At 33.4% G+C, this 23,577-nt stretch overlaps 5 protein-coding genes across 7 annotated transcripts; 4 read left to right on the plus strand and 1 right to left on the minus strand.

The window, feature by feature from the left end:
• The first annotated feature begins 50 nt into the window (after positions 1 to 50).
• On the plus strand, positions 51 to 2,635 carry LOC105255002 (p53 and DNA damage-regulated protein 1). Of its 2 annotated transcripts, none has more exons than XM_011264027.3 (3): positions 51 to 158; positions 2,078 to 2,308; positions 2,387 to 2,634. In XM_011264027.3, exons 2-3 carry the CDS (start codon positions 2,083 to 2,085, stop codon positions 2,554 to 2,556), a joined length of 396 nt encoding a protein of 131 aa, XP_011262329.1. In that variant the 5' UTR covers positions 51 to 158; positions 2,078 to 2,082; the 3' UTR covers positions 2,557 to 2,634. The 2 variants fall into 2 exon arrangements, with proteins under 2 accessions (XP_011262329.1, XP_019884251.1); XM_020028692.2 differs by lacking the exon at positions 51 to 158 and adding an exon at positions 1,752 to 1,818 and having other exon boundaries at positions 2,387 to 2,635.
• Positions 167 to 1,723, plus strand: LOC105255001 (G patch domain and ankyrin repeat-containing protein 1 homolog). The gene has a single exon (XM_011264026.2). It carries the CDS (start codon positions 555 to 557, stop codon positions 1,710 to 1,712), a length of 1,158 nt encoding a protein of 385 aa, XP_011262328.1. The 5' UTR covers positions 167 to 554; the 3' UTR covers positions 1,713 to 1,723.
• A 361-nt stretch (positions 2,636 to 2,996) lies between the features above and the next one.
• Positions 2,997 to 4,685, minus strand: LOC105255003 (decapping and exoribonuclease protein). Its single transcript, XM_011264028.3, has 4 exons — positions 4,259 to 4,685; positions 3,832 to 4,055; positions 3,306 to 3,694; positions 2,997 to 3,227 (listed from the first exon to the last, which is right to left on the minus strand). Exons 1-4 carry the CDS (start codon positions 4,546 to 4,548, stop codon positions 3,003 to 3,005), a joined length of 1,128 nt encoding a protein of 375 aa, XP_011262330.2. The 5' UTR covers positions 4,549 to 4,685; the 3' UTR covers positions 2,997 to 3,002.
• A 904-nt stretch (positions 4,686 to 5,589) lies between these two features.
• Positions 5,590 to 7,823, plus strand: LOC105255004 (protein misato). Of its 2 annotated transcripts, XM_011264030.3 has the most exons (5): positions 5,590 to 5,667; positions 5,796 to 5,876; positions 6,073 to 6,516; positions 6,626 to 7,430; positions 7,509 to 7,823. In XM_011264030.3, the coding sequence occupies exons 1-5, from the start codon at positions 5,590 to 5,592 to the stop codon at positions 7,715 to 7,717; spliced, it is 1,617 nt and encodes a 538-aa protein (XP_011262332.2). In that variant the 3' UTR covers positions 7,718 to 7,823. The 2 variants fall into 2 exon arrangements, with proteins under 2 accessions (XP_011262332.2, XP_011262333.2); XM_011264031.3 differs by lacking the exon at positions 5,590 to 5,667 and having other exon boundaries at positions 5,790 to 5,876; positions 6,062 to 6,516.
• Positions 7,824 to 8,368: 545 nt separating this feature from the next.
• On the plus strand, positions 8,369 to 10,065 carry LOC105255006 (calcium and integrin-binding family member 3). Its single transcript, XM_011264032.3, has 4 exons — positions 8,369 to 8,454; positions 8,593 to 8,713; positions 9,111 to 9,282; positions 9,785 to 10,065. The coding sequence occupies exons 1-4, from the start codon at positions 8,369 to 8,371 to the stop codon at positions 10,000 to 10,002; spliced, it is 597 nt and encodes a 198-aa protein (XP_011262334.1). The 3' UTR covers positions 10,003 to 10,065.
• Positions 10,066 to 23,577: the final 13,512 nt, after the last annotated feature.

The following is a 23,577-nucleotide window of genomic DNA, read 5'->3' on the forward strand; positions in this document are numbered from 1 at the left end:
CACATAGTTGCAGATAGTTGTATTACTGTCTTACGTTGTCACTATTTGATGGACGAGAATTTTATCAAAGACAGAGAACCTGAATCCTGAATCCTGATTGTAAAATAATAAATTGACAAACGAAAGATATAATAGCGCAATAAGGCAAAGTAGCAAAGGTAAATTTTGCTGTTGATATTTTATATTGATAATAAGATTTTGAGCTTTTACGTACATACAATATATATCGAGTCCAAAACTGCTACTATTTTGAAGCATCTTTTTCGAAAAGTTGATATTACGGAGATACAAGGTGCAGAGCAACATATTGCTCACAAATACGTGTCATATGCAGTGTCATATCACTTATCTGGTGCCAGTTACTATTACTTTGTACAGACCAACTTTTGAAGAAACAATATCATATACTATGTGTTGCAATAATAAATGTACATATTGTGATTGTTGAAGAAGACTAATACATTAACAAAATATATTATTATAGAGATTCCATATAATTTTTGACAAAAATAAATTTAAAACAGTGTGGCCTATGTCCAGTAAATATTAGAAAAATGTCTTTAGAACAATGGATGCATATACGACATACCATTGATATACCATGGAAAACATTTGTCAAGGAGTCCTCTAGTGTACAGGATAAATCTCCAGAGAAATGTATTCATCAATTGGCCTTCAAAGGAAATGAAGCAAAGGCTGCTTATGAAGAAGTTATCCACCAAATTAGTAATAGCAATGTTATGACACCAAAATTAAAGTACTTAAAATCAAAAACTGTTGGAAACCAAAGCAACTCTGACACAAATCAAGCTTTCATTAATACACAATCGAAGAAGACTACAATTTCTGAAGATATTTTAATAAAAGTCACAATTAATACATTGCTAAAAGCAGTAGAACAAAAGGATTTAAAATTTTTACAAAAACATATGACATCAGAAAATGTGAATGTATGCGACGATTTTGGTTGGACTCCATTAATGTCTGCTGCTTATTGTGGTCATTTAGAAATTGTACAGTTTTTGCTAAATCTTGGGGCTAATAGAAGAATTAGGGATAAGTCTGGTCTTACTGCAGCCCAATTAGCTTTGAAAAGAAATTATTTAAGTATAGTTGCGCTATTAAAAAAGAAATCTGAATCAATATATAATAATAATCCATCATTGATAACTGTTCCAAAAGTAAATAATACAAATGCTTTATCAATAAAAGCAATATCTATGGAATCTTCGGAACATGATGTTTACAATGTTACACAAGACAAAATGAAATTACAACACAACCCAATATTTTACTGCGATGTGTGTAAAGCAACTTTCCAAGAAACAACACAGCAAAAACATGAAAGCTCTACTTTGCACATCTTTAATACAAAGCCAAAATTGAAGTATGCAATATATGGAATATCAAGACAAAATAAAGGATATAGAATGCTTTTGAATACAGGATGGGATGAAGAAGTTGGTCTTGGACCTTCTGGAAGAGGAATAAAATATCCAATTAAAACATGTTTAAAAACGGATCGCAAAGGATTAGGACAACCGGTGGAAAGTGAATATAAAGTTACCCATTTCAAGCCGGGTGATACTACTGCCATTAATAATATTAAAACACCTAAACAAAGAGAAAAACCTTTGAAAAAAAGGGACAGGGAAAAACTACTTCACAGAGAAGCCAGAAAAGAAAGAGCTTTACGTATAGCATTATCTTAAAATATATATATGAATAATTTTATAAATGTGAATGTAATATATATATGTTTACTTGAAGATTGAATACAATGAAAATAATTATTATTGTTCTTATATATCTATATTTGTAAGTTTAATCTCAATATTTCTTAATCAAAATAATGCATATATTAATATTAATTTTTATTTTTTCATAAATACTATATATATATATCAAATTTTTTCTTATATGTTAATATGCGTTAATAAAACTATAAAAAACACAAATACTTAGTGTTTATTTTATTAAAATATAAAAAGAATGAAAATTTCAGATATATCGAAAGAGTTTTCATTATTTAATAGTTGAAATAAACATAATATATAAATTTATTAATGTGTTACAGAGATAATGAGTGAACATCAAAGATTACTGGAACACTTAGAAAAAGTTGAAGATAAAGCTGGTGAAATTCTCACTGATCGCAAAGAAATAATCGCTCTGGATAAAAGAAGAAACGACGATCGCATTGGAATAAGAGCACTACAAAAACACTCACATGAAAAAACATGGATAACAGTGGGTCCATTGCTCTTAAAGATGCCATCTAAAGCAGCTGAAGAATTGCTCGAAAAAGGTAAGGTTCTAAAAGAAAAAGAAATCTATTTACATTCTATAATTTTCATATTCTGCAATAACATTATGGGCATTTCAGATCAGAGAGAATGTAGTACTGCAATTAATAAATTAAGAAGTGATTTAAAGATAAAAGTAAATGAATTACGTGACTTAGAATTGATTCCACCAGTACCTGGATTGATGTTAGAACCTATGTCTCATAAAGAGATGGATGCAATACAACAAGTTCTAGGTCGAAGTGTGTGATAAACATATGTAATAAAATTTTCATTTTGTTCAAGTAAGTGTCAAAGTAAATATGTTAACTTATTATATTTGTTTAATTAAAAACGTTTGTATAAAATATAAAATAATTTTTATTGTATATTAAAAAACTGAAAAGTTATTATTAAAATATTCTATAAAAAAAAGAAAGTCATATTCCTTTCACTTCAATGTAAAATACACTTGTTTTAGAAATCATTTTATTAATTTTATATCACTTACATATCTATCCATATGGAATACAATATATTTATAAGATATACACCATCTTGAAATATTGACATATTTTTTCACATAATACATCTATATAAAAGAGATTTATAGTATTTAAAAAAGATTTATAAGTATTTATACGTATATAAAAGAGAATTATAAACATTTTTATATAAAATCTTTCTTTATATAAAAGATATTCTTAAGAATTGTTTTTATTGAAAAGTATCGTTGTACTTTTCTGCTTTTTTAACAAACCATGATTTTAAGAAGATATACTTTTCATCATTAGCAGCTTCTTCACTATAATTTATAACATTATTGGAAGCATCAAAATAAAACTTATACATGCACTCATTATGATCTTTGGTGACAATTTTTTTGACATTGTCTAGAAATATTTTGAAAAACATTTTACATTTGTCCACATTACAACAAGGCTGTAATAGTAAATAATTACAAATTAATATGTACATAAATATATAATGTTTATAAACATATATTTTTAAAGGAATTACTTTTGAAAGTTGTGGCAAATTATGTGTAGAGAATTCCTTTATCATTCTCACTTCTTCATTTCTGTTTCTTAATCCACATATAAGTCTCTCTATTCCTGCCAAATAATTTTGACTCCACCATGTAATTACTTTGTTAACACGAATTGTGCCATATTTATAGTGCTGGTTTGTACCAATTTCATTATACTGTCTTATTGATAATGTTTTCAACTCAATCATTTCAAATGTTTTGCCAATAAGTGTATCTGTTATATGTTGTTGTGAAGAAATACCATCTATTTCTGCTTCGTATACTAATGAATGATGACCAAAATTTGTTTTAAATATGCAGTAAAATTGTTCACATTCATTAAGAGGTACTGATGTGTTTGGTTGATACGATGGCTGATCTAATAAAATTGTATATTATTCATGATCAATTTAATTATATAAATGAAATAATTATATTATTGTATTTTTAAAGTAAAAATAATTGGATTAAATTGTAACAATCAAATGTATACATATACATAATAATTTAAAATACCTGCTACCATATATTGTTCAAACTTGAATCCTTGTGAAGTTAATTGTTTTGTTTCTGCAGTTGTATTAACATGTTGATATTCTTTTTCATCTGTGTAAAATTCGCATAAATATATTGTACCACGGTATTTGCTAGCACAAATAATCCAATCTTTACATCTTTCATATGGAGTGCTTAATATTACTTTTAATGCACCACGACGACAAATAAAATCAGTATCCAACCTAATTAATATTATTAATTATACAAAAGTAATAGTACATGTCATATATTATGCAATAATTGCTATATATATTATTAATAATAAATAATTATAATATATGTACAGAGGATATAATAATACATGTACACAGATCTATGTTATATGTATATTCCAATAATATATCACATGCAAGTTATATATTTGAATGATTGTTTAACAACATACCATTGATCTTGTGGTAATGGTTTTTCAAGTAGTTTAAAATTGTCCGAAATCCATCTTAATATATCATCCAATTTGATATATGAAGTAGGTTTGTAATGAGTAAAAGTCGAATTTTTTTTAAGATCAAAAAATACATTGTCAAGATCTGGAGGAGGAATATAATATTTCAGTTGCGATAAATCGGCATGATATTGTAAATCACCGTCAATACTATAATGTCCGATTAATTTAAGCGTTAATTTTGGAAGCATATCTTTAGAAAAATTTTCACAATCAATTTTAAATGACATTATTTATTATTTTTATAGCACTATAAGTGTACGTCACGTAAACTATAAATTTTAAATACTAGCAGTGAGTACTGGAACGCAGCCAAATCTTATTCTGATATATTTACGCATCACATTAAACAAAGGAAACGGTTTATAATACTGGGGAAGTCCCGCGGTTTGCCTTAAAGAGGAAACTTGATATGAATAAGATAAACACACACACATATATATATATACACATATATGCATGCGTAATACGTGGTGATAACAGAGATTATGTAATTTTATTTTATTTGTTTTTATTTTATTTGTTATTTGATTATGTGATTTTTTTTTGTATGAGACTAAACATTTTCTCGTTGTTAATATTTGAAATTCGTCGCATTTTAAATATATACATATTGCTTGTATTAAATTATATAATATCATTAATAACGATGTCTTATTAATTGATATACTACGATTTTTCTTATATTAACACACTGATTGGAATCACTGCATAATAATTTTAATCGTAATTTTTATTTTTAATTTTGTAAGTTCGTAAGAATATATGTAACGATAAAGAAATCAAAGTTTTTTATTATAAATAATCCATAGAAGTCGAATTTATTATATATTTTAATTCTCATTTGTGTGTGCGTCTGAGTGTGTAAAATTAAAAAATTTAAAATTACGCGGATTCGATCGTCATACTAGGCGAAGTTGATTGGTTATTGAATAGAGAATTTTAGAAATTCTTTAGAAACTCTATAAATTCTCTATCTACCTCAATGTTTGTTCATGAAAATGGGAATCATCGAGAAGACATTTAATTAACCAATCAGGGGACAAAGAATTCTTCGTTTCTGATTGATCAATACTATTCTACTGCGCGAATAGAATTTCCGAACGTACTCCGATTGTGTATATTAAATACAATTTCATAAATACCATAGAAGATAACCTCATGTCAAAATCATGATTCTACATTTTATAACGGAAATCTAATAAACATTTAGAGAAGAAGGAATCTTATATGATCTTATATATTCTTCTATAGAAATAAATTTGTAAAATATGACAACACGAGAGATATTGACCATTCAATTGGGTCATTATTCTAATTATATCGGCACACATTGGTGGAATTTGCAGGTATGAAAATTATGTTAATTTTTTTATTACAAAGGTATCAAAATTATGAGAGAATTTTTTTTATTACAAATTTCTCTCTCTTTTAAAATGTTTAAGATTGCAATAAGATTATAAGATTTTCATTGCAGGAATCTAACTTTACATACGATCCAAAGCATCCATCTGAAATAAATCATGATGTTTTGTATAGAGAAGGTGAAAATACGCAGGTAAATATAATTAAACAAATAAAATTGCTTTTGTATGTATGTCGGCATTTATGTACAGATATATTTACAACAATATACAAATATATATAATTATATCTTTAAACCATCTATCATTCATCAATCAAAAATATAATTTATAAATAGCAATAACATTATAATATAAAATAGTAATTACAATGAGATAGTTATGTTTCAGAAACAAGTTACATTTACACCAAGACTATTATTAGTAGATTTAAAAGGAGCACTAGGTTATTTGAGTGAGCAAGGTTCTTTATATAATACAGCAGATGATCCAGATAATCAGCTGTTATGGGATGATACAAAATTAGAAATTACCAGTGCTGAACTTAGTCCTAGAACACCTTTTATTGAAAGTTTGAATAAATCCAATGAAACTGTAGAAACAGGATCTTTCAATTTTGAAAATGATGTAAAATCATGGGTCGACTATACTTTACCATTGTTCCATCCAAGGACAGTGACAGTTATCAAAAAGTATTTACACAATTGTACACAACAATCATTTAATATATTTACGTATGGTCGCGATTTGTGGACCACAGAACAATTCTCCGATGACTTTTCAGATAGAATACGATTATATGTAGAAGAATGTGATTTAATGCAAGGATTTCAGGTATATATTTATATATTTTATTATATATTATATATCTATATTGTACATTATATATCTATGTTAGAATTATTTATGCCGTGTTATTAGCATAATTATTTTAAAACAATAGGTGCTTATGGATTCTACTGATGGTTTTGCTGGTCTTGGAGCATCTTGCATTCAGCATCTACGTGATGAGTTTGGAAAGAGTATTTTGACATTTCCATGTCTAGACTTTAACAATGCCGAACCTAGTGCGTCGGATTTAATTAAAATTGTCAATACAGCATTATGCTGGCAACACATTGGAGAATACTCATCGCTTTACAGTCCACTTTCTTGTGGACAAGTCGGATGGCCGTTCGGAGCTGATTCGCGTAAATTCCAAAATATAACATATAGCCCGGAACTAAAATATCACAGTAGTGCGATATTAGCAACTGCTTTGGATACTTTAACATTAAGATATAGAACTAAGAGATATCCGAATGCCAGTTTGTCTGATTTATGCGCTGATCTAAACAAGTTAGGGCGCAAAGCAACGGCGACAAGTTTGAATCTACCATTTCCTATGAAAGTAAAAATGGATTTAATAGATATATTGGATGAATTTGAGGGACCTCTATGGACCAGTCTAACACCGAGCTGCGACATATCGATGGATAACAATATGCAAAGTATAGTGTTGCGTGGAATTTCAGAGGACAGAATAAAGCGACCTATTCACGAAGCTAACAAACAGATATCAAAACCAGCATATAAATGCTCCAGTGTACATGAAATGATGACGTTCTATTTAGCATGCACATGTCACGCATCAGCTACATATTTATCCAATATTGAGGCACCACTGAAACTTTCTTTACCTTATCCGAAGATATTCAATAATAATGTAACCGAGAATGGTAATATCGCCGAATGGCCCATAGGAGCAGGTATATATTTTTAAATTAGTACAGAAAATTAATGATGAATACTGAATGATGAATATTGATATTATTCATTTTTTTTAGATGTAAACTCAGTTGCAGTGATGGCTGGGATGCATAGTGGCAATAGTATTGCAGCAATGTACGAATCTCTGCTTAAACAAACTAAAAGAATAAAAAGTATCAAGAAATTTCATGCCTTTACAGACTCTGGACTGGAAGAAGATGAGTTCACGGAATGTGTTCATAGTTTGGCTGATTGTAAAGAGGCATATGAAGATAATTATATTTAAAGGAAAATTAACTTATTGTATAAGTAAAACACGTTCGGCTATATAATTTTAATAATGCTGATGTCTGTTGCAAAATTTGCGATTACTTGCGATTTTTTCTATATAATAAAGCTCTTTGTAATATATTTATTAAAACATTTGTATATTTATTTTATATAAAAATATATATTTCTCGTATATTTTAAAATTAATATTTGATAACATCTCCTTAGAATTATATTAGATATGAATGTTTAATATGATTAATATTAGTTTCACGCAGTCGATATTAAAAAGAATAACAATCATTATACAGTTCACAATAAAGTGTATAAGTAGGTCATAACTTCTCATCTTATCAGAAGTAGTATTTCAGAATCGGGACGTCCCTAAAGATGGGAGTGGCAGGACACACCCTGGTTATTAGATTGCACGAATTCGCATTGAACATCAAGAATGTGAAAACTCAGTCCTCGTTGTTCTTCCGTAAATGTAACAGCCCTTTTTAATTCGATTTCTTTATGAGATTCCTATCTACGTAATTTTTTTATAATACATAATTTATTTCTTTCGTAAAAAAAATTAATATATATAAAAAAACTATTCGTGTAAAGTGAAAGATTAATATTCTAGAGTCCAGCATTTTTTCGCAGAAAGATAAAAAATAAATTAATGGGTAATAAAGTAGCAACATTCACCGAAGAACAACTCGAAGATTATCAGGATTGTACTTTTTTTACGCGCAAGGAAATCTTGAGGTAATCACTCATAAGATGTTTCAGCTTTCATTTTTAGAAAAATCCATTTAGAAAACAAATCTTGAAAGTTCTTCCATTATTATCAGTAAAAGACATTCAAATCGCTGTTTTATTGAAGTTTTTTCCATTTTTTTTCAGAATATTTAAAAAATTCCGGGCGATAGGAGATTCTGGAATGATACCACGTATTATGACGCCGCAACAAGCATCGTCTCTTCGTTTACCCCTGTCGTATTTAGCTCGTATTCCTGAACTAAAGGTTTATGTTTCTAATACATAATTAATTTAAAAAATAATAAAAAAATATATTTGTATTAAATCTTTATTTTATAATAAATTGTTTTAGTAAAGAAAACATTAAGGTATATTTATGTAATTTATTATTATTTTAGAGATTTATCAAATATAAAGATTTATATAAATATATATTTTTCAATTTAATCACACAGAGTTAATTAGAATGTATAATTTTATATTTTCTGTTCGCTTCAGATAGACGTTTTGCGTATGTATATGCACACCTGTGTTAAATATATGTACATATAATGTGTATATAAGTATTATATTTATTTTATATATTAGTTCAAAATAAAATCAAGTTTTTACTTTAATTTTAAATTTTCTCTCTACTAAAATATTTCTTCTTTCATTTTTAGGAAAATCCATTTAGAGAACGGATCTCGGAAGTCTTTACACGACGCCAGGATCCAGGACACTCGACGTCTATCTCCGAAGGAATCTGCTTCGAGGAATTCCTCGAGATGATGTCTGTGTTCTCTGAGCAAGCACCGCGGGATCTGAAAGTCTTTTACGCCTTTAAAATTTACGGTATGGACCACCAGGTGAACCAGACAGACGGACGGATGGACGGACGGATGGACGGACGGACGGACGGACGGACGAGCGAACCGTGAGAGAGCCTGGAGGTCGACCTCGCTGTACCTATAGTTCCGTGGGATGAGAAGTACATACGGCGTTCAGACACGACATTCATGATGCACGAGAATATTTGCACGGAACAACCGATCGATTTTGCCGACGTGCAGCGCGTCATAATTATACCCTCCTTCGAGCGAAACGTTTTCCTTTCGCCATAAATTGCGTTTTTGTCTCGTTATATTTTTTTGCTTTTAATTTTCATAAATATTTTATGGATGAGCTTAAGTGAAATGAAATGTATTTTCGATAGAAGAAAAGAATCTCGAGAAAATATTTGTTTAAGTATTTAAATATTTTAAGTATTTAAATTCGCGTTTCTCGTTTTGATAATATTCTGATAATTGTTTTTATACTTCATCTTTACGATCAATCTGTAATTTTCCATGAACAGATTTCGACGAGGACGGGGTATTGGGTATGGGTGATTTGGAACGCACCTGTCGGCAGCTGACTCGAGGTGGGCTAAGTGCCGAAGAGGTGACTACTGTGTGTCAAAAAGTTCTGGAAGAGAGCGACATAGACAGCGATGAAGCTCTATCTTTCCTCGAATTCGAGCACGTTGTAACTAGAGCCTCCGATTTTATGGCGACATTTCACATAAGAATATGAAGAATGGATACATTAATTACATATAGAAGAGAAATTACAGATAGAAAATGAATACGATGTAGGTAAATATATAATACATAAACAAAAATATATATTTATATAAATATTACATTTTTTCCAAAAATATACATTTATATAAATATTACATTTTTTCCAAAAATATACATTTATATAAATATTACATTTTTTTGAAAAATAGAATTAATTCTCTATTGGCTAAATTATTTGTTAATTTATTTAAAACAAACATTCCATATTTAGTGAATAAATTGAGAATAATTAATAAATACATGCTTTTCTTTCCGCAAGAGATACAAAGTGTAAAGATAAATTTCCATTTTAAATTCAAAAGAGAAACCAAAAAGTATCTAAAAAGAAGACTAAACAAATAAAAAACTAATATGATAAAATATATATATTGAACAGGGGTTAAAATAAATAAGAGATTTGATTTAAAAAATTATATTTCTTCCATTTCATTTTCGAATTTACTTCATACAATATAATTAATATCTATTTGTTCATTTGTGAAAACTAAAAATTTAAGTTTAAACGAAATCTATGATAATTTTTGATTTGCAAAACTTTGAACTTATTGCGTGTGCTACGTTTATTTACAGTCTGAAATAAATTATAACAGCGAAAAAATAATTATGTATACATGTTATTTGTGGATCTTTACAAGATATTCTTACGAATTACATGTGATAAAGTTAATATCCTGCATCATTAATCACTCACTAATTGCGGAAAAGCATTATTTAAGTAAAAATACTCATAAAATGTTCTTAATTTATGTTACTTCGGTAGTAATTTAATTATAGTAAGATCTTCGCGGATCGCCTACAAATTGCACCTTTGGTCGAAAAAAGATAAAATTTTAATAATATCAACTACTACTATCGCTATAATTTAATTACTAGTATCTTAAGTGTTGTCAGTAAAAAATAAAGTTTTCAATAGTGATATTTCGTATGGACATGTCTGTTGTCAAGTGATCTGTGAAGTTTAGACGAAATCGTCTAAGAATACAAATGACACTTACAAACTCATTGAGAGAATTACTAACTCGATAGACATTTAACTGAGATGATTGGAACTCGTTGACCTTTAAAAATTTCTCGTTTTCAATCAATTTCAGTTTAAAATCTAATGACGTTCTCAATATTAAAAAAGATTAATGTTCTTCTTCATCCGGCTTAGAATGCTCGTGAGAGAACGAGACTTTTTTCTACACTCTGTATATCTCATTGTACGCGTTGCGCAGATATACCTTCTTGTGCTCTCATAAGTTGCCCCTGTTGAGCAATAATGAGCGCGATGGTGGATAAGTAACCAGGCTATTCATTCTTGCTCCGGACAGGAGTCCCTCCCGGCTATACGCGAGGAGTCTCACGAATGCGATTTCGCAATTTATACGACAACAACAGGCATCGATTCTCCGCGAAATCAGACAAACGGAAGCCGACGAGAGCGGAAGGGCGCGCAGATAGCACGTTGCATTTCACATTCCTCATTATTTCTGAAGCGTTTGACACAACTATAGCAGTACGTTTACGCAATCTGCAGAATTATGTATATATTTAAAAGTATTTTAATATTTTTTGCGCATCGAATATATGAAATTCCTAGGATGATATTATATTTTCGCGTAGATGTACCAATTAGCTTTCAGGTTTATATAGGATTTTAAGGATTCCAATTTTTTTACAATAGTAAACTATTAATCATTACATTATCCAATAAAACATGTCGAGATAAGTGATATATTATTCTTACGCACGTTGTATTGTTAACGTTCATTATTGCGGTATCGAGTAATAAAATACCACGCGTGCCAATCTTTTCTGATAAATTACAATTAAACGATTAAATCGATTTTTGCGATTATTGCGATATATACTTCACAAACGCGAATTGTAACTCGTGAAAGATTTCATTTTGTAATATACATGAAGCAAATCATAAATTTTACTAGCCTATTTATTCTTTATTGCAATTCGCTACGATATTGCCTTTGTGTAACATTTTTTAATAAGAACATCCGTAAAAATCTATTCTCATCCGCGGTGAGAATCGCTGAAAGAGAAAGAGAGAGAGAAAGAGAAAGTAAAAATTTAATTAAATCCCTGTAAATGTGCGCGTCTCTGCACAATCGTACGCGACGGAAACATTTTCGCAAAAATCCCATCCATTGCAGCTTCATTTTCAGCCCTCTCGGCGCGCACGCACGCGTAAGCGTCTTGCGTATCCGTCAGCACGCCTTGTCGTCCCTTTGGTACTTCTCCCTATCCGACAGACGCGTCCCTCTCCCCGCCGGTCGGACCCTGGTAGCGCGGAGCTGTGGTCCGGTCGTCTTAAAAAGCGGTCGAAATCGGAGATACCGCCCTGTGGCACAGCCGGTTATAGTCGGCCGCGCGGTAACTAACCAAGTCTCGGGACCAAGGCCATCCGGTCACTTCCCGGCCCCTACCTGGGGCCCCTGCCGCCTGTCCCCGTCTCTCCCCGTCCACCCGGCGGGTCGCGGAGTGGCCCTCGAGGCCCCGCGAAGGCTCTTGCCGCCTTCCCCTTCCTTCCCCCTTGACGCAGGTCCTCCGCCGCTCTCCGTCGAGGAAACCCGGCTCTCTCGAGAGGTTTCCCCTTCGTGCGGCTCGTAGCCAACCGCCTTCCACGCCGCGGTGTCCATGCATTCTTGGGCCTTCTCGACGTGGCTTGTCGCGACGGGTCTGTATGGAGGGACCCCGCGTAGCCTCACTCCTCCTCCCCCTCTTCCCCCGAGCGGAGGCGAGACGAGAAGTCAGAGAGAAGAGGAATGAGAAGGCAAAGATCGCGGGTGGATGGCGAGATGAAGAGGAGAACGAGGAGAAGGGGAAGGAGGAGATGAAGACGAAGATGATGAAGAAGAAAGAAGATGTAGAAGAAGCGAGCGGTGCAGGCATGCAGGTAAAGGGACAGAGAGGGAGAGAATGCACCGGTGGTGAAATCAGTGGTGGCGCGATGGTGGAGGCGGTTGAGAAGGGCAAGTTTAAACTCAACTTTTATAGCGCCCTGGCGTGGGCGAATTCTCTCTCTCTCTCTCTCTCTCTATCTCTCTCTCCTTTTCTCTATATATCTGATGCACATACTGGAGATTTTTGAAACTTTTCTCGACCCGAAGGTCTAGCAGTGACACCATTTGGGTGGAGATTTTTCGGTGGCGAGGAGTTTCCGAGTATCGTGGGCGGCTCGGAAGGTAGGTAGGTGTATCGAATCATGGCCGAGCGGTGCGGACCTTGAAGGTAGACCTATACTAGAGGGTGTCGCTTGAAAGTTATTAACGTTTTGTTCTCGTATGACGTAGAATGTCAAGCTTCATCATCTATGAATGATACACGAGCTCGAAAGATTTTATCCAATTGCCACGTCCAGCATATTTATAATTCAGCGATGTATAATTCCTGAATAATGAATTAGACGAGAGGTGAAGGGAGGTAATGATTCGTTGAAATCGAAAGATTTTATCTGATCAACAAGCAGTAGTCACATGCAATTATTTAACCGACAGGACATAAAATTATATATGCGATATAATATTTTTCGAAGTTCGAATTTAACTCCGACTGTAAAAAGAGAAGAAGAGAGAGAGTGAGTGAATTCTTGCTCAAAGTATAATATATATTTATTCCTTTAACATTAAAATAAGTATGGGTGGTCTACGACCCTGAAATTTATCTTGCATGTGTAGTTATCGCGAACTACCGTTTCGCGGTAATATTATTCAGAGATAAAATTATGATACATACTCGGAAATATAATGGTGCTCTCTCGCACGAACCAGGCGTGAGACGCGGTCATGTCTCTCGATAGTATCTGCTAATTACGTTAACTGTATTGCCACGTAGTCGCACGTTAACCGCAGCTGACTGCATTATCATTCACATGCCGTTAAGGGAAACTCGGACAAGCGTAAATTCTTACCACGTTAATCGACTTTGTAAATGGAATTTATCGTGACCCGATAATAATTACGCAAGCGTTCGCGTTAATTCGCGCGGATACCATACGATAACAATATCTCGTTTTGATTAAGCTTAATTTTCCATTAGATTTCCTTGAAATTATGACCGAAAATCGAGCTCGTGTTCAGCTCATAAGCGACAGTTTCGTCAACGTAAATTGTTTTCGTGGCGATCTATAAATTTTTAAAGGTGTGCGCGAGGATCTTGAACCTTCCGAAACCGGACCTAGATATCTTCTATTACTCTTTCTCATTTTCCCTCTCCTTCTGCCTCTCTTTCTTTCTCTTCATCCTCATACCGGTCGGCTATTTGTGGAGCCGGTCTTCACATTCAGAATAAGTCAGACGTACCGTGGAAAAGTTGAATATATATCCGCTGCCTTAATCTCTCAGCTGTTGCGAAAGAGATTCTAGTATGCGGGAAAAATAAGGAGTGAAAGCGAGGATGAAAAATCACACGAAAATGAAAAGGAAATGTACGATTGTCTAAGTTCAACATGTAATAACAATTTCCATAAATTACACAATATTCTCATTCATAATTTGAGAAAAATGTTACGTGTATATTAACATTTTATTTAAAAAAAAATTATAGAAATACTCTAGTCCATTTTCGTCAATAAATTCATATATCAAGAGAAGCACGAGAAAACCTGGAGAATCTCGTATTATAACGATATGAAGAGTTGTCGAGTAAACAGCCGAGAAGCATTAATATTATTGCCATATGATTGGACAGATAATCGATGAACTCAGACGGATACAGGATATTTATTCGACGGGAACTCGTTCGGGCAGAGAGGTGCCGCGACGAGAAGCAGACATTCGGCGATGTTCGTACTTTGGCAAGGTTACATGGAGCGCGCGTAGTCGAAATAATATTGGCGCTCTCCGTGAGCACATATCGTGGTGGTTCATAAAGAGGCGAGAGCCTGTATATAGGGAACCGTCTACTAAAGAGGGGGAGGAAGGGTCCCAAGGAGTCGGTTGGCGTACGGAATGTGGCTTGACCGGCCGACCATCCCCCGCCTTCTCTTCCATCAAGGATCAAGAGAGAAGGAAAGAGAAGAGAGAGAAAGAGAGGAATGAGAGAGGAGAGAAGCGCGGGAGAGAAGAGAACTGGCCCAACCGCCTTTGGATCCTAATGGGCTCCATTGGGGTGCTCGAATATTCTTTCACTATCTCGGACATCTTCTAGATTCGAGAAAAGTGTAATACACCGTACACGGAATATCCTTTTTTCTAAACCAGACACCTGCTGTTACTCCCGAATTGTTCAAGAAAGATTTACAAAAAACGAAAAGAAACTGATCTTGGAAAATGTTGAGATTTTTTGAAACCTTAAAATGGAGTAAAAACTCCATCTTAAGGTTTCTATAAATCTTAACATAGCTTTTGCACAAAAAGTACACGCAACTTTAATGTGTGTGTGATTTTTAACTTTAAAAATATTATATTATTAAATTTAACATTTTATAATATATTATTAAATTTAACATTTTATAATAAAATTTAAGGAGAGACGAGTTTTTTATGTTTAATTAAATTGAGAATGTTATGTTTGTGTAATTTATATTTTATTATATAAAATTTGTATTTCATTATATAAAATTTATATATTGTTTTCAGATATTACAAGCATTTGTGAAAAAAATTGTACTTTTACGAATTTATAATTTTTTATATATTGGGTGTTTTGATAGGTGTCCTCTTTCTTTAAATCTTACACTATTGGATGCAAATTCAATCAGATAGCGATCGCGCAGAACAATATACCTGCGAAGGCTTTAGTATTGATAAAAAATATGTTCGGCGCATCTCTCACGCAGATTTCACGACGATAATTTTATATCGCCCTTATCTGCCCGTAGTATCGACAGAATGGCGGATGATTTAGTGGAGGCAAAGAATTTCTCCGATCGCGCGTTAATAAGGATTTTTGCCGTATATTTTCAGCGCGTACGCACAAACGGAGAGAGGATTTTAATTGAATACATTATTGAACGCACACACATTTCGAAGCAGCTTGGAATATAATATATTATCATGAGAAGAGATTCTCCTCGCACGCTTTGCACATCACGCGCACATTACTTCTCTTATAGACGCGATCACCTCTCGATACGAACAAGAATGAAAATGGCAGTGACCTATGAGGCTGTCTATCGATAATGCGAAAACTTAGTCAAAGGAGATGCATGACTGACGCGTACATAATAAATGCGCGTGTATCAATGTTCGAAAACGTTTTTCTCGCGTGCGCATCGCTCAAAGATCGTCATAATTCTAGGAAACCACAGATTCATAGGAAAGATATTCGTGTCGAATTATGTCAACGAAACTACACATATAGCATTAGTCTTTGCTGAAAATTGTCATGAAGACAATATGCAAAATTATCGCTTGAAATTTGTAAATTGCGCTTTTTTGTGAAAGAAATTTAACGTTTAATAAAGATGATAATCAGATAATTCTAAAAGTATCTGTGAGTATCAAAAGCGATGTTCGACTATAGTATTACTTTCGATGATGAATTTGCATCAACGTTGTCTCGTAGATCGGGATTTACTTGAGTTCTCCATTTTGGGAACAGCGCAGAACAGTTCGCGTATTACTCTGACATAAGTACTTTGAATACAGTTCTGTCGCACGTCGTATTCAAAGTAGTTTCGCAACGTTAGTCGTGGCTGACGGATCAGCTTTCTGCTCGAGCACCGCCTAAATTTATTCCACAAGCGTTCCGTGCATTCGAAAGGCACCACGTCGTCCGCGGAATATTACGTGATTTCCACGTTTTCGGCAAGCGCTTTCGAGCAGCGAGTTTACGCGATGCTAGAACCATTCTCTAATATTTTATTATTGTATCGTCAAAAGAATAACAACAATAATTGTCGACATCATAAGTTATTTGGAATATATTTCGCGTATCGCGAAATATGTTATTTTGCATATGTTATTTTATGCAACGTGATGTTATTAAATAAAAAACAAGGATAATTATACAAAATCGTTGTAATAAAAGATGTAAAATATTAGATGCGTATTTTAATTATTCATGAAAAATAAATATGCTTAACTAAACTTATTAATTTTTTTAGAACTGAATATGTTTCGTCACATAAAAACATATTCTAAAAAGCTGGCATTTAATTAAATATGTAAATATTTTCAATATTTTATCATCTTTCTTATATCAATAATCTCTTTTCAACAAAAATAAAAATATTTTTCGCTGATATAGAGATATTTAAAAATAATATTTCGGAATTTTTTAATTGTTTGATCTCTTTCCTTGAAGTATTATATTAGCATTACATTAACATAATACTAACAGAAAACAATTTTTTTAAGCACATCCATTTAGATTAATCTGAACATTGAATTACGTGGATGTATGAGAAATAATATTTTATCGAAAAAAAAATCTACAATGATACACACCCTGATATATTTTAATGAAGAGCGAGATGCTCACTGCTCCAAATTTGAAAAACAATATTTCTATCGCTCACTAGTTTCGATTTTTTTGAACGCGAACTATCGTCTCGTAATGAGTAGTGAGTCTCGTAAGCAAGCGTGACAAACGTGGACAGCCGTTCCAATTATTTGCACAACAACTCACGTTCCCAAGTCAACAAATAAACCATGTGCGCCGTGCGTGTGCAAGCGTTATCGCTTCTCTCTGGCAAGCCGATAAAAAATTTCTAAGTATGTACATCTCGTTGCACGAGAATCACATCAAAAGTCAATGTCAATTAAAAATAAATTTTAGAAAAATATAGAAAAATATATTTATAGTATAATTAATGTTTTTATTATAAATCTTGCCGAATAATGTGAAAATTCCATCACTTTTATCATACTTGTCTTAATTTATATAATTATTAGATATACTATATGCAACTGAATAGAATACATTGATCTTGTAGAAACAAACATGTTTTTTTAAGTGTGATAACGTAGAAAGTTACATGCTAGGAATTCAACTTTTACACATGACTGAAACCATTCCTCCATAATCAGTGCATTCGGTGCCTCACGGCAACGCTCGTTTGCTCTCGAAATCGTGGACCAGTAAAAGTCGATGATCTGGAAAGTTGCTGGTTGGTTCATACAGTGTACGATAATGGACGACGATAATGATAATGTAAATCAAAGTCTTCGGGCGGTAGATGGAAAATGGAACGTGGTCGCCGACCGTCGCGGCTACGCGTTCAGACTCTGGCGTGTATTTCTTTCCGCGGCGGTAAAATAGTAGGCAATGAATTATCGGCGTGGCTACTTAGGCGAGGGATCTGCTCAACCAGAATACCACAATACTATTCCGTGACCAAGACATCGCGGCTCTTACGGCCGCAATATTGTTGCGAAGAAGTTAATGCGGTCGCGCCGTAGGCCGGGACACTGATTAATGCGAGCGCGCCTGAATGCGATATGGCGCTATTATTACCGGATTGCAAAAACTACTTATCGATATACATATAATTGTCCTCTCACGAGCGAGCAGTCGAATTATCGACCTGTCAATCTTGATATCGCGAATTGACGCGATATATACGTAATTATTTTGATCATCAAGCGTAACGCAAATTAAAATAGATATAAAATAGATATATAATTTTAAACAGTTTATAAACTGTGCACAAGATACCATATATTTCCATGCTTTATACATTAAAAACTTATAACATTTAAAAATGAACTCGGCAAGATAATTGCATTAGTTTTAATAGCTGTTAGACTACTTTCGCGACATACTTTTTTCTTATTTACAAAATATGAACTATTGAAGTCACAGATTTATTTTATCGCTATACGAAAATAATTTCAGAGAGAAAGAGAGAGAATTTTATTAAGAAAGTTATTAAACGAATTAATTACTAGCAATTTAATTGATCAGACATTATGTGCGTAAAAATTATCCGATCTATCCGCATAAGTCATGTTATAATCCAATCTAATAAAGTGCGGATGAATTTTCAAGTCTGATTTAGGCGCTCACGTTTTGATATAAAATTATGTGCATAGAAAACGAATCATTACGATAAGATTTATCGAGGAGAATTATTAATTGTTCCAATTAGGGTTTACGTGGTGCATCGAATTGAAAAGTGCTGGGATCTACAAGAGGAATGAGACAATCGTGCCGATTTAACGAGGTATCGTTCAGATTCGCCGAGTGACGATGGCGGTGATTTATTTTCCGAACATCGTTTGCTCCGACTGAGTGTGAGTTACGTTTCTCGAGCTCGTGACCGCCAAAGGTATCCTCTTCCTCATGGGTGAACGCTACCGTTATAACGCCAGGTTGCATTCCCGATTGATGTTATCGATGAGAACGACGACGACGGCGACGACGACGACGACGACGACGACGACGCGCCTGCCGATCGGCGTGATTAAACTCGAATCGACGGGGCACGGTTCCGTTCGGCGAGAGTAAATCTCCCGATTATGCTCGGTTGCCGTGTCGCACTTATGCGCCCGTTGTTCGCCACTTCGCGTTTATCTCGCTTTGATCGGCAATGCCCTTCATCCGGCTCTCGTATACTTTATTAGGCGGTTTGCCTTCGATGAGACTCTCGCGAACACGAAATTTGTTTTGCAAAAGAACTCGCTCAAAAATGCAGCTTTATATGCATTATATTCATCAAAATAATATTTGTAATGTTAAGATTTTCTCAAATTTCCTGTATTTCTACTTTTATGTTCATTTGTCAAACATGAAATTTCATGAATTCTATTGACTGATGTTATATAAAAAAATTATTTAGTATATTATTTATGTATCTCCTTTGAATGCGGAATGATTAGGGAATCTTTACATAAAGAAGCCCTAAATCGCGAAGAAAAAGAGGTCTACTGATATGTCATTCCTGGATAAAACAGAAACCTTGACATTGTGTAATGAGATCGTTGAGACATCGATTCATGGTCATCCCCTGAACCGATAGAGCGATGAATAAAAAGTCCAAAAAGCATCTTCTCTGTAAATAAGTCGAAGGAGACCGCGTGATCTTGGTCAATTGCGCGATGAAGCAGTCCCTAACCGTTCTAACGGCCACGAGAAACTTCATACGACGACGCGGCAGAAGAGGTGAAAAAACGAGCAGGAAGAGAACGAGTGGAAAGAGGGACAAGATTCACATACGAACATCCGGATAGCCTCGCATAAAACTAAAGCAGCGCCGATTGCCGGTTGCGGAGAGTCGGAGACAGGAGTAGCCACACGGCGGCGACCGCGAAAAAAGAAAAAAGAGAAGCGGAAGAAGAGAAGAGGAGCAAGAGGAGACGGAGGATTATAGGTGGAAGAAGAAGAAAAATAATAATAAGAAGAAGAAGAAGATGCGAAGGAATAAGATGGGAGGTGAGGAAGCAGCAAGCGAGAAGAAGCTAGAGGAGAAAAGAAGAAGACGGAGTTCTCTCGCGGCGGGATTGTCGAGGAGGTCCAGACCAAGCTCCATCTGCATAACCGGTATATACCGACAATGTGAACGTGGAGGCAGACTCGAGCGTGTCCTCGGTACATTATATCGCTCGGTTCGTCCTCGCGCGACGGTCTGAGGATCTCTCGAGGGATTGAAGAGATAGAAAGAGATAGAAGTTCAACAGGAGGAGACTGCGATGCTCTCGGGCTAGACTATGCATGAGAAGGAGCGCATGCGATACTCGAAGAAACGAACGAGAAGAGAGAAAAGCGTAGGCGCGAGTATCCGACGACCGATGACATCATCGGAGAGCTCCTTTGCCTCTTTCGAGTCATTCTCGCAGCAGAAATGTTGCTCTCTCTCTCTCTCTCTCTCTCTCTCTCTCTCTCTCTCTCTCTCTCTCTCTCTCCCTTTCTTTATTTATCTCTCATCGCGAGTCTGATTTTTTCCGCAGCTTCCGTCCGCTAAATCGCATTCATGCCAGGAAAACTGAAGACGTTCGCAACGCATATGTATACATATATATATTTAAGAGATATTCTGCTTCAGGCGACAGCTAACTTGAGAAATCAATCTTCTTTTTGTGTTTATAACTTGTATGATGTTATCTATTAATGGTCAATGGTATATTCCACACATTTTTAATATACTCCATATATTTTTAATATATATTTCATATTAAAAATATTATAAATAATTTCAATTCAGTGCGTTATAGTAAGAAATAATCTTTCTTAAAAGTGTTTTAATATCTAATTTTTTAAAAATTAGAAAATAAAATAATTGTAATTGAACTACAATTATTATAATATAGATTTTAATTATTTAATATTCTTTCCAAGATATATTCGCTAAATAAAATCTTCGAAGAATATGTTTTTAAAATTAAAGTCACGAATTTTCGAACATCTCTTATACTGTAGATTGTTTAAACAAATTCAGAGTTAAATAAGAATTGGTTTTTTCTAAATTTAATAGTTTTTGTTGTGATTTTGAATTACTTTATATATCTCAAAAGTGCAAAAATTGTAGTAGAAAATCACTTTAAGGCGCTAGAGAGAGATTAACCGAGTAGAGTATAAATATGTCAGCGAAACCGCATTGCAACTGCGTTCGAGAAGCGTCCTCGCTGCTGATCATCGTTATACACTTATCTAGTCGCGCGGAGACTTCAATGCCCGCGCGACTGCAGTTGCAATGTCGCATTCTCGGTGAATCCATGCAATATCATTGATACATCGTCAATAAATCGTACTAGCTAGAGGATTACAACAAAAAAGATAAAATTTATATTGACACTACGTAGTAAACAAAAGGCCAATATGATGTGAAAGTTAAAGAATGCATAAATAAAAAAACGGTGAAAAGAATAAGTGCACATGTAATTATCTCAACACGTATTCGCACAAAATTCGCTTGTAGAAAAACAACAATTAAAAATTTTTAACCAAGAAAATTTTAAACCATTTTTAACCAAGAAAATGTTACGAAGAGTTTTTCTTCTAAGAGTTGTTAAACGTGTTGGGATCTATTAGCAAAGATTTTCTGAGAAATTTTTATATGTACGTATTCTTCTTTTGTTTAAATTATTTTGAAACAAGATATCTAATTTCAATGCTTCTTTTTCATTTTGTCATTTTAAGATTTCTAATTAATGAAAACTGTAGAAAAAAATGGATACAGAGGCGGAGTTATGAAAATATCTGTTATACATTTTCTAATTTTTTTAGAGATTCCAGGGAATGTATATAATAAATTTACAAATTCATTTCCGGCCGATATACGAGATATTGTAATGTTGCTGAAGCAACATATTTCCAGCAATCCATGAGAGATATTTCAAAAGATTTGAAAAAACATTAACGGGGAAAAGATTCAGCAAGTGGAAGGATCTAGAAGAATCTCTCTCGATAAAAGATTTCTCAGATTTTACCTGAAATGTGTCTATTTTTGAAATCTATGGATAATCTACTAGTGGAACTAAAGATATATTCCATAGGATGTGGAATCACAAGTGAAAATATCAGAGAAAAGATAGTTTTCTAATGATAAAGATATTGTTAACTGAAATGACTAATGGAATGTTTTCGTTCGTTCTCAACATACCTTCTACATCTTTCTTTGAAAACCAGCTATGAAAATATCGTCGCTGAACATTTTTCGTTTCATCACGAAATCTTCATTGTAGAGTATACAATTAAAAATTTCTTTGATACTTGACTCTAAATTTAAATTTGCTTTACGTGTATGTATTTGCTTTATTGTATAGTTATTTATATTCATATCTCTCTATAGATTTCTTTAGAAAATTATCGCAGTTTCTGACATAAAATATCAAAAATCTAGTTTGAACTTGTTAAAAAATAGGCAAATAGATATTTTTACGAAAAATAAAAATGTGTGAGTTTTAATAATTAATATCTATTTATATATTTACTCAACATGACGAAAAATGGTGAAGAATTTTAGACGTATAATTGTTTACTATAGATAACTATTTATTACAAATGCATGATAGTTATCACGTCTAGATAGAGGTTATCATATAAGATCAGTACATTCGTAACGAACTAAGGAAAAGAAAATTTTGAAGTGTAAATTTTTTGTGCGCAACTAAAATCAACAGTAAAGTATCTTTGGGAAAGAACGAAACGATCTATAAACTCACTGCGGATGTTAGAGCTCATGGGGGTTCTAGACCGATTTTTCTTTTTACCTGGCTGAGCAGGTGCGAACGAATTTCTATAGTCCTCGCCTGGTAACGGTCGTCGGACCAACCGTTGACGATATGGCATGATTCCTGTCGTATCCAGACGAATCATTTTTGTAAATTACGTTAATATATAACGCAAAGAGAGAAATCTATATCGCAAGTCATAACCGCTTCTATGAACGTGATTAATTGAAGCACTAAATCGATAGACAAGTTATAGAAAGAAGTGACAATTTAATTAATCATAATAATTGCGATAATTGTGATTTGTCCATGTATATAAAATCACAAGTTAAAAGGAAAAAATAAGAGTGTCTTTTTATATTTTTTAACAAATTTCATGAATAAACTGTACGTGTAAGGTTAATATTTTTAATAGCATATACACAGGAGGAAAATATCGTTACGTGCTTTGTTTTCATTTTAGTTATGCGATT

Source organism: Camponotus floridanus, unplaced genomic scaffold (assembly GCF_003227725.1).
Source record: "Camponotus floridanus strain SB8 unplaced genomic scaffold, Cflo_v7.5 scaffold12, whole genome shotgun sequence".
NCBI classification, from domain to species: domain Eukaryota; kingdom Metazoa; phylum Arthropoda; class Insecta; order Hymenoptera; family Formicidae; genus Camponotus; species Camponotus floridanus.

Bases quoted from the DNA above. Each gene is read 5' to 3' on its own strand.
- LOC105255003 (XM_011264028.3), bottom strand. From the start codon at position 4,548: ATGTCATTTAAAATTGATTGTGAAAATTTTTCTAAAGATATGCTTCCA. The intron at 4,056-4,258 runs GTATGTTGTTAA...AATATTAATTAG, and splicing joins CCATTACCACAAGATCAATG to GTTGGATACTGATTTTATTT. The intron at 3,695-3,831 runs GTATTTTAAATT...CAATTTTATTAG, and splicing joins TGAACAATATATGGTAGCAG to ATCAGCCATCGTATCAACCA.
- LOC105255002 (XM_011264027.3), top strand. From the start codon at position 2,083: ATGAGTGAACATCAAAGATTACTGGAACACTTAGAAAAAGTTGAAGAT. The intron at 2,309-2,386 runs GTAAGGTTCTAA...TGGGCATTTCAG, and splicing joins TGAAGAATTGCTCGAAAAAG to ATCAGAGAGAATGTAGTACT.
- LOC105255004 (XM_011264030.3), top strand. From the start codon at position 5,590: ATGACAACACGAGAGATATTGACCATTCAATTGGGTCATTATTCTAAT. The intron at 5,877-6,072 runs GTAAATATAATT...GTTATGTTTCAG, and splicing joins GAGAAGGTGAAAATACGCAG to AAACAAGTTACATTTACACC. The intron at 6,517-6,625 runs GTATATATTTAT...TTAAAACAATAG, and splicing joins ATTTAATGCAAGGATTTCAG to GTGCTTATGGATTCTACTGA.
- LOC105255001 (XM_011264026.2), top strand. From the start codon at position 555: ATGTCTTTAGAACAATGGATGCATATACGACATACCATTGATATACCA.
- LOC105255006 (XM_011264032.3), top strand. From the start codon at position 8,369: ATGGGTAATAAAGTAGCAACATTCACCGAAGAACAACTCGAAGATTAT. The intron at 8,455-8,592 runs GTAATCACTCAT...ATTTTTTTTCAG, and splicing joins ACGCGCAAGGAAATCTTGAG to AATATTTAAAAAATTCCGGG. The intron at 8,714-9,110 runs GTTTATGTTTCT...TTTCATTTTTAG, and splicing joins CTCGTATTCCTGAACTAAAG to GAAAATCCATTTAGAGAACG.